This window comes from Pyricularia oryzae, chromosome 5, assembly GCF_000002495.2.
Source record: "Pyricularia oryzae 70-15 chromosome 5, whole genome shotgun sequence".
NCBI classification, from domain to species: domain Eukaryota; kingdom Fungi; phylum Ascomycota; class Sordariomycetes; order Magnaporthales; family Pyriculariaceae; genus Pyricularia; species Pyricularia oryzae.
In genome coordinates, this window is record NC_017852.1 from 1,711,741 (window position 1) to 1,724,147 (window position 12,407).

Sequence of the window (12,407 nt, forward strand, 5' to 3'; positions counted from 1 at the left end):
AGATACGTACTACGATTGGTATAAATTGTCATCATTTTCAGTTGGGACTCCCATTCTTCATTGCTTGGGGAATGCTCAATGCCTGTGATCATCCCCCCCCCCCCCCCCCCCCCCCTGAGCTATAATTTGACAAGTGTGGTGTGGTACCCTACTTAGTATTATTGGGTTTCGGGGCTCCAACTGGATAAAGACTCATCGATTCTAGAAGCCGGTAATGAACACACTTATATTGCTGCATCTTTAGCGTTATCATTTGTTTCGCGACTGAGATACCCTTGTGTTCTAACCCGCCTTCGAGTGATCCAGCATATGGGTACTCCTCCGGCCAGGTCTCATTTCCTTTAGCTGCCTGGCCTGGTTTTCGGGATCTGACTTGCTCGTTCAAGTAACTATATGCTAGCGTGCTGAATGATGTATCATATGTATTATGTTTTAATGGATAGGCCCATATGGTATGCAGTCCAACAGGGACCTCTGATCGAAGCTGAGATGTGACCAATAACAGTGCCCTTTCGTCTACCAAGTCAGCAACCGAGCCTGGACATGACCAGAACGGTGATTGGGCACTTTGGGGAACCTACGCACACTCAACACTTTTTCTTTTGTGCCGCCCTGAGTTCACTACACCACCATCTCACTAACACCATCTGTAATAACAATGTCGTGTGTTACAGAGATGTCCTACCCGGTCTGTCAATACCTCGACGTATTCCTGCTAAAATTCAGTCTCGCCATGGCAGACCCGGACCTGCCGCAGCCGAGATACCACCACGTCGTCTTTGTCCAAACCAACGCCGACGACGGGTCAGGAGTAAAATTCCATGTCGTCGGCGACATCACCAGCCTCGGCGGCATGACGTACGAGTCGACAGAGTTCGGCAACCCGCTCGACGACCCAGCGTTCCACGGCAGCGACCTGCTCGGCTTCACCATCGGCGATGGATTCCGACGGCGGTGGGACGAGGTGCTCGGAGGGCTGCCCACCCCGCCAAAGCAAAAGGAGTACAACGTGGCCACGGGCAGGACGGAGCTGGTCAAGACGTGGAACCCGCTCGCGTTTTATGCGCCCGGTGAGGAGCGCCAGCCGCCGTGGAAGTGCACGGAGTGGACTATGGATCACGCCATTCCGGCACTATGGAAGAATGGCTTGATCGTGGATGCGACTACAAAGGCAGTGGCTGGAGCTCGGGGCTCATCGTAATTCGTGAGAATCATTTTTGGATGCTTTGGATGAGGTGGGGGGTGAGTTAACTGTGGATAAGTGATTACGAGCAGTCACCAAATGATTGTTCTGTATCTGAAGTCCATCAGTGGCAACACCAGTTTATTGCTTCCCCAAGAAGTCAAGTGCGGCCATAGATATTTCTGATTTTGTGGTATAAGTGACCGTAGGTTAGAATTGAGAAGAGATAAAAAAAAAGGGTTTGACATCATTTAGTTGAAATGGCGAGGATAAATGAATACAGCAGGGGACACAAGACATGTAGGATTCAAGCAGGTAGGGATGCTGGTTTCCTAATCACGTTTTTCTCCTGTTACGAAGTTCAAATTTCTTGTGACCGAAATTAAGCCTTGGCGTAAACAGGCAGGCGTAAATGAAACAAAACGAGAAGCAAAGCATAAAACTTGCGAATCGAAAATCTGGGGAAGATAAGATAAGCAGCTGGTGCGGGACCAAAATTTTGTGGCAGCACGCCCGGCGCAAATTGGATCGAGACCAAGAAAAAGGCCGACATTCTAGCAACACCGACATTGTGTTCCAAAAGCCTCGAGGCCCCCTGGTTAATTTAAAACTAGTCTACTTTGATCAATTGTGAACCGGGATAGTCGACCGAAATGAAAGAAGCAACATCCCCAACCAGGAGCTCCATCGGAGACTTCTCCATCCTTCCCATCTCCTTCCCCCCGACGCGAGCATACCCTAAAGCAGTCCTGCACCACGTCTACGTGCGGCGGAACGCACCCAAGATCCCGACACCCGACGATGACCGGAGCCTCTTCCTGGCCAACGTGCCCGTAGACAGCACAGAGGCGCACTTCCGCGCCGTGTTCGCCGCGCTGGCTGGCGCCGGCAAGTTTGAAAGCATTTCGTTCGAGGACGACCGCAGGCGGCGAGCCGCCGAGTCGTCCTCGGTGCGGCCGTCGCAGGCGCTGAGGCTGGCACAGACGGCGCACGGCTCCTCGAAGAAGAGGAAACGTGGGGAGGCGGAGGAGGAAGAGGAGGAGGACGACCAAGAGACGGCACGCACGCTCTTTGAGACTTGGCCGCGGCGCCTGCACGGCAGTGGCGGCACTGCGGTTGTGCTGCTGGCGGATGAGAGGAGCGTCAGTGTGGTGCTCAAGGCGGTTGGCAAGGTGCACAAGTCAAAAAAGTACCCCGTGTGGGGCGCCGGCGTTGAGGAGTCTGCGGCGACGGAGCTGGGTGCCCCGTGGCTGCGCGACCACAATAGGCTGTGCTTCCCCAACAAGGTGGTGGTGCAGTCTGCGGTGGACTCATTCTTTATTCTTTTCAACAAGCGCGAGAAGGAAGCGGCAGAGCTGGCCAAGAGGATGCGCAGCGAACCGGACGAGGACGGGTTCGTCACGGTGGTGCGCGGCGCCGGCAGGTCTGCTCCGGCACGGAGAGACGAGGCCGAGGAGGCGAGGAGGAGGTTGGCGGAGAGGGAAGAGCGCAAGAGGCAGGAGCTGGGAGGCTTCTACCGGTTCCAGCTGCGCGAACAGAAGAAGGCGGAGCAGGCCGACCTCATCCGCCGCTTCGAGGAGGATCGGAAGAAGGTATCGGCTATGCGGGAGAAGAAGGGCAAGTTCAAGCCGGAAGCATGAGAACGGACGTTGTGTGTCATGGATATTACATCACGAAACGTCTCAACCGTCTGTGTTGTGGTCACGGCCATCAACACTGGCTTCTGGCCAACGTTTGGCACATGCTAATTCAAAGGTACGCATCTGTGCTCTACACTACTCCATTTCCAGCTTGGCCTACGAGCTTTCCTTACATGATGACGCCCGCGGGGCCAGCGAAGCATCGGCACCGGTGAGGATGTACCTTGTACTGAGTCGGAGGCCTGGTGAATGCCGAAAACAACCGCGTATACCAATCTTCTCAATCGTGTCTGAAAAAAAGAAGAAAAAAAAAGAAACCGGAGATCTCCAACTTTTTGCCTCGTTGATATGTTACAAGACAAGAAGTTGATGCTTACTATCAATGTTGTTTTATGCATCCAGGAACACCTTTGATACTGGCCAGTCCAACGAATGAGTGTGCAGGAAATGGTGGAACCTGAAACATCGGCGTCGAGTCCGGGGTATTATTGGGGCCCGCGCTAGAAGGTGAAGAAGTGGCAGATGTGGTTGGTGATCGGTTGGGTGGCGTCCGATCTGGCTGGTCGCCTGGGTGCATGTTGGGCATTGATGGCATGACACGGCTCGGGAGGCTATTATGTCGACATAGCATGGGGCAACCAAGTTATGAAATGTGTGAGGGAACACAATGTCCCGGCAACACGGCCAATAGTACCCAACATGATGGGAAACCACATACATGCTTTTTCCGAAAGGCCTAACGAGGAACATGCCTGTCGGCCTAAGAAGAAACCCGACGTGGCATGAGTCGATTCGTGAGAAACAAAATTTCTGACATCAGTGCGTAGGGTTGAGTGTTCGTATGTGGGCGCTTCCAAAAGTTCCAAGTGGACATAGTGACCCAAGGGTGCAGGGCGTTGCTGGCCGTTGCTGGGCAACGGAGTGGAGCTAGGGCCGCCTCTTGGCGCGTACCGGGAAAAAACACAAACACGCGAAGCCAAATCGAGAAACAGCCTGTGGATGATAGTTGGGAATTATTGGATTGCCGCTGCTGCAGGGTCGTCTGCGGGATCCCCGATATCCTTTCCGTATCGAAGGTATTACCTTACCTTATCCACCGAATGGAAGAAAAAAAAGTGGCTTCTCATCCGCATCCTTGGAGCCGTTGTTGTTTTTTTCTCTCTCTCTAACCCGTTACATCCAATCCTCTTACACGTCAAGTTGACCTGCAGGAACCTGATTCAGCTTTTTCACCGTCTTTGACTCTGGGTCTGTCTTTGTTTTTGCCTGCAAACCTATGGGCCTTGACTGAAGCAGACGTTTGGACTGGGAAGAATCCCGAGGCTAGCATTGCCAGTCCTTCCTCCTCTCCTCTTCAGGCTTGTCATTGCCTTCAAACCCGGAATGAGCACGGTCAAGCAGACCAAGATACCGCCATGGCCGACACGGACAACCTGAGGACAGCATCGCTGTACATCAACAACCAGCTTCTTTCGAGAGGACTGCTCCGCGATGGCTCAACCATTGACTTTGCAGACCCAATGAGTGGTGGAGACTTGGGCGACACGATGAGCAGGATCATGGGAGTAGTCAACGACCTGATCTTGCGGAGAGATGTAAGAATCCCTTTCGCCCATCTAGAGACACCCACAAGCTTTATTTGGCCCCCTAGATGTCTACTTATCACATGCTAACCCTTGCCGCCCTCCACACAGCGAGATGCCGAACACCGCGAGGCCCTCTCGCAAACCCTCCGAACCCTACGCGCCGAGAACCTCCACCAGACAAGCCACCTCCAGCGCGAGTGCGACGCGCATGCCGACGCGCAACGGCGGCTGCAGACGGCCGAGGCGGCGAGCCAGGCCCAGCGCGCCCAGCTGTCGCAGGCCGAGTCGACCATCCACAAGCTCAAGGACGACGCGGCGCGTACAAAGGCCCTCGTGGCCCAGACGCGTGGCGCCTGCGCCAACGAGGTGCGCAAGCGCGACAGGCAGATCGAAGCGCTCAAAAAGGCCGTCCTCGACGCCGGCCGGGCGCGTGGCGAGCGGAGGGGCACCACCGTCACGAGCATCACGGTCACGGGCGAGATGGGTGGCGATGGTGGTGAGGCGCAAGGCGCTACCGGGCTGGAGCAGGGTGCTACGGCCTGTGATGATTATGACCTCCGCCAGGAGTCGAATTCGTTCCTGGCCGAGCTTGCAAAAGGGCTGAGTGCGGACAACGAGGCTCTGATGGCCCTGGTCAGGAGGGTGGAGTCGAACCTCAAGGACATGAGCGGATACGAGGGAACCCCGACTACGGAGGCGCAGAATGCTCAAGCTTCATTGCTTCCAGGAGCCGTGGAAGAGCTGGAGACCGAGATCGACGCGGTGCTCCAGCATCTTCGCACAATTCTCACAAACCCCTCTTTCGTTCCCATAGAGGAGGTTGTGGTCCGTGACGAAGAGATCCACAGGTTACGGGACGGCTGGGAGAAGATGGAGACGAGGTGGAAGGAGGCAGTACACCTGATTGACGGCTGGCGTCGTAGAATGGCGTCCAGCGGCAAGTCGGTCAACATGGAGGAGCTCAAAATGGGTCTGCGTTTGAGCCCAGTGCGCGTAAGGCACGTGGCCGAGACATCACAGGGTCTAGGTCTGCGTGTTGCGCCCATCAACTTTAACCTGAGATCGGTTCAAGAAGAGGAGGAAGATGAGGAGGAGCTGAAGGAGGAGCAGCGTGAAGAGAAATCTACCATTCACATGATTCCAAGCCCAGCAGAGTCATTACACCTTGTCCCAGCGCCTGGCTATGAGGACCTGGCCGACGATGATGAGAACGACGACGACAGCGACTCCGAGTCCAGCATCTTTGAAGACGAGGTCGACATTCACGACTTGGATGTTTCGGAGCCTAATGTGCAGATCCTGGAACAGTCGATGATGATGGAATCCCTCGATTCGTCCCCACTACCCGAGCCACCTCAGCTCAGCCCCCTAAAAGACTCGGAGGCGGCAGGTAACAGACGCCGTCCAGAGCCCTCACGTTCCCGCAAGCGACCAGGAGAGTTCTCTGCGATAACAGAGGAAAACACATACGAATCGGCCTCCGCCGTCGAGGAGGCGCCTCCTAAACCGCCAGCACGAGTGGCCAAGAAGGCCGAACCAAGACAGCGCCAGACAGCCGCGGCGACTCGTCCAAAGCCACAAGAAATGCCCTCTAGGCCCAACTCTGCGGCATCATATGCGTCAACCACATCCACAACCACGGATAAGAGCATCAAGCTTGTCAAGTGTGATGTGTCCGCCCCGACCTCTGGCACAAAGTCCGCACAGCCTCCGCCGGCGAAGAAGCGCAACACGGCAAAGACTGCCGAGCCGCAGCCATCGTCGAGGAGACCGGCACGGCCAGCAACGAGCATGGCAACGACCAGGCCGACCAGAGCAGCAGCCGCAGCAGCCTCCAGGGCCGTAACTACCACCAGGGAGACAAAAACACATGCTCCCAGCAAGAGCCTCCCCGAACAACAAATACAAGAAATCACCTCAGCCCAGCAGCCCAAGCGAGGAGCGGCAGCTAAAGAGATGCCCCCACCGCCCGTGCCCACCCGCACCACCAGGCAAACCGCAGCGACACCATCCAAGATGACCATAGTGGTCCCGCCACCCTCCTCATCCCGCCTCCCCCTGCCCCGCACCGCCAACGCTAACGGCGTGCCGCAGAGCCCACTGACCATGGCAACCATACAGGCCAAGCTCGCCGCCTCGGAGCGGGACGCCGACGCCGCCAGGGTACGTGCAAAACTCAAGGCCGCTCGCCTCGGGCGCGGTGGTCTCGGTGCCGCCGCGGCAGCAGGAGCAGCAGCAGCCCCGTCGCGGACGGCCTCCAACGGCACTACCAAGTCGGCAGACGACAGTGAGCAGGGAGGGGCCAGCGTGAGGAGTGTTGACAGCTCGGAGCCGGTCAAGCGGGCAGCTACAGGAGGGGCGCGCTCGCCATTGTCGGAGCTGGCCGTCTCGGGCGGCAGCGAGGACAAGTGCAGCAGTACGGGGTCGACGGTGCGTGTCGTCGTGGATAAGCCACAGGAGCTGAGCCCACGGAAGCGAGGCAGACGGGCCGAGAAGGTCGCCTCCAGACGGCGGAGCACGCTGAATGCGTGGGAGCTTAAGACGCTGATCTCGGGTGACGTTGGGGTTTCACCCTCCCGAGGGAGCTGAAGAAACTGATTCGGAAGGGCGCGGGGGGAAAACAAATAAGGTTGGATACTTGCTTTTCTTTTTTTTTTTTTTATCTCCAGCATGAGAGGGGGATCCAAGTGGAATAAGCAAGCGTAATTTGTCTTTTGCAGCAGAGGTGGCTGTTGTTAGGGGTTGTCTGCTTTGCTTCTGGTCGAGGTTTTTTTCTCCAAAACTCGTGTAACTTCATGCCCTCTTACGTCTCTTACGTGGTTATGATTGCTATGAAAGTGGCGGCATTTAAAGGTTCCTTTGAAGGCGTTTTTATAATTTTTTGTCTCATTTATGGATGGGGTCTTGGTTTCTTTTTTCCTGGTTCTCGGCTCCCTTCTTTAACGGGACCTCTTCCTTTTTTTTTCTTTCAGGTTGCTATGGGGACATCCGTGGCCGTGCAAACTCATCGATGGCATATTCCGTGTACTTCAATTCAAAAGTCCAGTCCGTCTGGCAATAATTCTTCCATCTCATGTTTGCGCATTTCTGCTACTCCGTTATTGAGCTTGGTAAGAAAAAGCGCCTCATTGACTAGCAAACAAACCCCCCTCCCCCAAACCCTCTCTCTTAGCTCAAACGTAGTCGCAGGGAAACGTTTCACAACTTCTTGGAAACTCATAATTCTTACTAATGTATAATGCTCTTCCGCAATGGGGCAAAATCACAAATCACCTCGGCCTAGAGCAGCACGGGTTTTCGGTCAAAATCCTCGCCCAGGGAGAAGCCGCCGACCCGCAAGGAGAACTTCCTCACGCTCAACTGCAAGATGAGCTTCAGTCCCGACGTCCGACACACCGACCTGGAGGTGTTGTCCAACTCCAAGGGCAAAAGGTTCAAAAAGCTCAGCTACGAGATGGAAATGATACCCTGGGGCGCCTCGCCTCAGTTTGTGCTTTGAGTCAACGGCAGGTATCAAGCAGGGTTCGCACAACGTCCACATCACATACGATAGGCAGTGCCTACGATGGCGGCCCTGCACGGTCGTCAAAGCTTCGTGGGTCAGAACATGTTTTGCTTTGGTCGCCGAGAAGTTGGTGTTTCTTACTTTGACCTTTGGCAGCTCGTGACCTTCTTTGAGCGGGAAAACAGCCGAACCTCTCTCTCTCTCCTCACTGAGTATTACTCTGTGAACCGCCTGTACGTTTCGACTGCAGGCTCTCTTGAAATACGTTGGCCCTGTCTTCCTCGGGACCATCAGTATACCCCGGTGTCGGAAGGAAACAGGTCTCGCATAACTTCCCACATCACCTAATTCCAAGGCCGGTTTGGCGCTTAGTATGACGGCCTTACATGGCTAGTCAAACATTTGTCGGTCAGAGCATATTTTTGCTTTTGGCTGCTGAGAACTTGATATTTTATATGTTGAAGTATCCGGTGCTCGTGACTCTTTGAGCCGGAAACAGTCACCTCTTTCTTTTTTTCCCACAGCTGAGAAGCCCCGGTGCGTATCGACTGCAGGATATTCTTATAGACGAAATTGGCCTTTTCCCCAGAGTCATCGAGATACTCTGGTGTCGGGTGGTTCTCATGCAGAACCGCCATATCTACGGTGTTTAGCGTTTCGAACGCTGATCGACAAGCACACTTTTGCATCACCTCCAGATTGGAGCCTTGACTCGAAATGTGCTTGATTGTGGACAAGAAAATGTGACAAACAGACAAGGGCTTACCCTTGGAACAACAAAGTACCGCGTTGATGCCATCAAGAAGGACCTTGGGAATGATCAAGCATGGTCTGTCATCGACGGCCTAGTGCCACACAGGTTTGACCGAAAGGGTTTGATAAGCTAGTTGATTCAGTTAGCAATGCACGACCGCTGTTGAAGAATGGGAAAAAAGATACATGTGAATGAAGACGTTTCATTAGCACGGAGAAGGGATATGGTACGCGAAGGAGACCAGGAACAAGGTTGCCTGAGTACGCCAGACACAGAGCGGAAACAGTCGTATCAAAATCGATACTGGTTTTAGTCGTTTTCTTTTAAGAATCAGGTTTTCAGCGCAGTTTTATCAAGATGACCTGTCGTGGCCAATACTCCAATTCACGAGATGGGTCGTATGACACCTAGGCAGTCGGGAAGGGTCTAGATATAACCAATTCATACCAATGTCACACCAAAATAACTCATAAACCACACATCCTATACAATTTCAGACTACTAAAGCGACAATGATAAAAAATTATCCTTCCTAGACCAACAGTAAACTGACGATACTCAGTATCTCTAATTCCCCGCAGCAGAACCATCCCCGTCCGCAAATACATACGGAAACTGAGCCGGGAACCACGCGTCGGGGGTATCGACGATACGCACCCCAGCCTCCCCGGCCAGAGCCAGTACCTCGTCGCGCAGGACCCCCTTTAAACAATTCTGGTAGATGGTCTTGACGCGAGGCAGCTTGACCAGCCCGACTATGGCCTCCGCCGCGTTCTCGATGGCCTCGGGGTAGAAGCGGACCGTGTCGACGTTTGGGAACTTTGCGACCCAGTCGACAAAAGGCCGTGTGGTATGGGTGGAGTGGTACGAGCGCATGTTCCTCGTCACGTACCTGGGAATGCCGACGGTGGTGAGGGACGAGAGGGGTAGGTCCGGGCCTGCAAACTGGTCCACCGTCGCCGCGATGGCCGCTTCGTAACCGAGCCGGTCGACCAGGGCGCCGGCGGGGCTCCGGGGCAGCGCCACGTCCATGACCCGGAGAGACCCGGACTCCATGCTGGGCTTGAGCACCTCGAGCACCGCGTCCGCGTCGTAGTCGTTATCGAGCAGGCGGAAGACCTCGAGGTGCGAGAGCGTTGGCCGCTCCAGTGGCTCCGGATAGTGGAAGAGGATTTCCTTGACGAGCGAGTAGGAGCTCATGCCCAGGTCGAGGACTCGGAGCGTCGGGGGAAGGCTGGGGAAGATTCGGCGGCCCACCACGGGGTCGTCGGTGTCTGCGAAGCCTGGAATCAGGCAACCAATGACCAGGGTTTTGAGCTTCGGAACGGCGCCTGGGTCGACGGCTGTGCAATGGACGACAGCAACGTCGAGGTACAGCTGTTCCAGATTTGGAAAAGTCTCGTTGAATTGTGCCTAAGCGAGACTCATGGGTTAGCTCGGGACTGGCCGCTGAAATAACTCTAAGTCAAGAGCAATTCACCTACAAACCGAATGTTTGGAGGTTTGCCCCCAGGCTTCATTGAGAGTTTAAGGACCTTGACCTTGGGAAACGGCTTCACAAACAAAGGCCTATTGTAGCCGCAGAATTCGATCGTCTCCAGGCACGGTGCAACATTTGCCAGGACCGCCCAAATGTTGCGAAAAGGCTCTGAATTTTTCCGGGACTCTGGCTCAAAACTCTCCAGGACCAACCGCTTTAGGTGCTTCATGGTGGCGGCTTCAGGAAACGGCGGCGGATCATATACTATTCCGTTGCCAGCAGGCCCTCCATAGCCAATCTTAGGCCGCTGTATGGGACCTTGTCGCACCTCAAGAACTTCAAGGTAGGGTAATCTGGTTATCATGGCTAGCTTGTGTTTATCAAGTGAGAAATTGTTCCAGTCCCGAATTTTGACATGTTTCGTTGTCGGTGCGATCTTGCCGTCACGTATGCTATTGGAGAGTCGAAAAACCCTGCCCAAGGCTGCTATCGATGGCTTGAATTGACTGTCAAAATCAAGATGTTGCCATAAGCTTGAGGCGGCAGGAGACGACACAAAGTCAGACCAAGACCTGGAAACACGCTGACAGGCCCTGGATAAGTAGCGTTGACAGGTCAATATATATGGACTGCGACGTGTGACTCGATGAATCCCTTCCTGTGACCAACCCGAGGTCAACTTACAGCTTGTCTTTGAGTTGAAAATGCGACATAATCATGATGAGTAGCTCCCCTGGCAGACGAGCGACGGGATCTGCTCTGCTGTGCGAGGATAACAGTCGCTTGAGCAGTTGATACTGTATGGCGCTGTTAGTCAAGGTGGGTTTGAGACGAGGTTTGGTTAGGTTGATACCTGCCTTGTCTTTGGTACTGTCACGCTTGCTATCAAGCGCCATGTTGGCAAGCCCGTGTCTGCAAATGGATCGACGGACCTCTGCCGCCGAAATGTGCAGTTCCGACGTTCTATAACGATCCGGCTTGATTTTCGTAGTAAGTTTGGCAGCTCTTAGATATCCCTTTTCCGGGAATAACATAAAAGTTAGTAGAGTACAAGTAGAATAATATCAGGGTACATCATTATCAACAAACCTCTGGTCTCATGGGGGCCTTGTGGATCATAATCAGAGCAGCATCGAAAGACGCCTCAAAGTCCCCCATGAGCTCGTAGCAAGCACTGATCCCATCGATGGCGCCTATGTGCAGGTCGTCGTGGCAGGGGCGCAAGCCCCTTGCAGAATCCGATTTGGACTTGCAAACACAGGGACGGGCAGCAAGCTGGGAAACAGATCGCTTGTTGAGGCCATGGAGGCCCCTGGTGAGCTCGTGCATGATGTCCTTGCAAGAGCATCCATAGTCGCGAACGTAATGAGTGGGTTCAGGATTGAGGCCCTTGGCCTGACACTGGATCACATACTCCCTCCTTGCGAGACGATCTTTTTTATGGCAGGGGCAGCTTAGGCATGCCTTCAAGGTGGAATTGGGTGTGCCAAGGGCAGATAGATTGTTAGCGCCGACAGTAAATATATGCGGTGGATCCCAAGCCAGAGAGTCACACGCACCTTTTCGAAATAGTTTCTGGCCTTTTCCGCGTTCTGGTCGTGATAGTACATCCTCGCCCTTTCCAGGTAGTCCTGGGCCGACGGGACAGAGGATGACTTGGACATTGTCAAAGGCCCTTCCTTGCCAGTATTTGTTTAAGAGTTGTAGTTGTGAAATACTACTGATTGATGCTTGTTTGCATTGATGCTCGGGAGGAGATTGTAGAAATATGCGAGCATTGGTTGATGGGTTGATGGGAATTAAACACCAAGACGCGTAACAAGCGCTTGTTGACGCGCTTCAATTAAAACCCTTGCGATCAACTAGCCAGCCCCTCCACTGCGGTTGCCCAGGCGGATCAGGCTCGGGCCCACTCCCCGCAAAACAATATCGTATCCACCAAACGACCTGTTTCACCACCCTAGATGCATAGGTAAGGTAGGTAGAATTTCAGCGTCAATCATTTGGTTACCTCACACCTGCTGTAGACTTGACAGAGGCAGACTGGACAGAAAATGATTTATGTTCTTTTATTTCCCAATAAAGGAGCTACTGCCTGTAAGTTCCGTATAGTCTATCCCTCGAATAAAATAAAAAAATAAAAAATACAAAACATGGCTTTCAACACCTGCATAAGCTGGACTATTCAGTCATCCGGGTTTGGTTTCGTGGTGCTTGAGAAGCCATTCAAAACATTGCAGGAACCCGCAGAACTGTCAA

General features: G+C 53.8%; 5 protein-coding genes across 5 annotated transcripts; 4 read left to right on the plus strand and 1 right to left on the minus strand.

Annotated features, from left to right (window-relative positions):
* Positions 1–733: 733 nt before the first annotated feature.
* On the plus strand, positions 734–1,201 carry MGG_00765 (uncharacterized protein; the record flags this gene model as incomplete). The annotated part of the gene is made up of 1 exon (XM_003718183.1): positions 734–1,201. One exon carries the CDS (start codon positions 734–736, stop codon positions 1,199–1,201), a length of 468 nt encoding a protein of 155 aa, XP_003718231.1.
* Positions 1,202–1,675: 474 nt separating this feature from the next.
* MGG_00764 (uncharacterized protein) lies at positions 1,676–3,652 on the plus strand. The gene is made up of 2 exons (XM_003718184.1): positions 1,676–2,938; positions 3,226–3,652. The coding sequence occupies exon 1, from the start codon at positions 1,837–1,839 to the stop codon at positions 2,821–2,823; it is 987 nt and encodes a 328-aa protein (XP_003718232.1). The 5' UTR covers positions 1,676–1,836; the 3' UTR covers positions 2,824–2,938; positions 3,226–3,652.
* A 181-nt stretch (positions 3,653–3,833) lies between these two features.
* Positions 3,834–7,571, plus strand: MGG_17373 (uncharacterized protein). Its single transcript, XM_003718185.1, has 2 exons — positions 3,834–4,418; positions 4,518–7,571. Exons 1-2 carry the CDS (start codon positions 4,239–4,241, stop codon positions 6,996–6,998), a joined length of 2,661 nt encoding a protein of 886 aa, XP_003718233.1. The 5' UTR covers positions 3,834–4,238; the 3' UTR covers positions 6,999–7,571.
* A 69-nt stretch (positions 7,572–7,640) lies between these two features.
* Positions 7,641–8,801, plus strand: MGG_17374 (uncharacterized protein; the record flags this gene model as incomplete). Its single annotated transcript, XM_003718186.1, has 3 exons — positions 7,641–8,004; positions 8,439–8,451; positions 8,669–8,801. 3 exons carry the CDS (start codon positions 7,641–7,643, stop codon positions 8,799–8,801), a joined length of 510 nt encoding a protein of 169 aa, XP_003718234.1.
* Positions 8,802–9,020: 219 nt separating this feature from the next.
* MGG_11498 (uncharacterized protein) lies at positions 9,021–11,935 on the minus strand. The gene is made up of 6 exons (XM_003718187.1): positions 11,708–11,935; positions 11,238–11,612; positions 11,006–11,164; positions 10,833–10,945; positions 10,153–10,741; positions 9,021–10,081 (listed from the first exon to the last, which is right to left on the minus strand). Exons 1-6 carry the CDS (start codon positions 11,810–11,812, stop codon positions 9,236–9,238), a joined length of 2,187 nt encoding a protein of 728 aa, XP_003718235.1. The 5' UTR covers positions 11,813–11,935; the 3' UTR covers positions 9,021–9,235.
* Between the last annotated feature and the right edge of the window lie 472 nt (positions 11,936–12,407).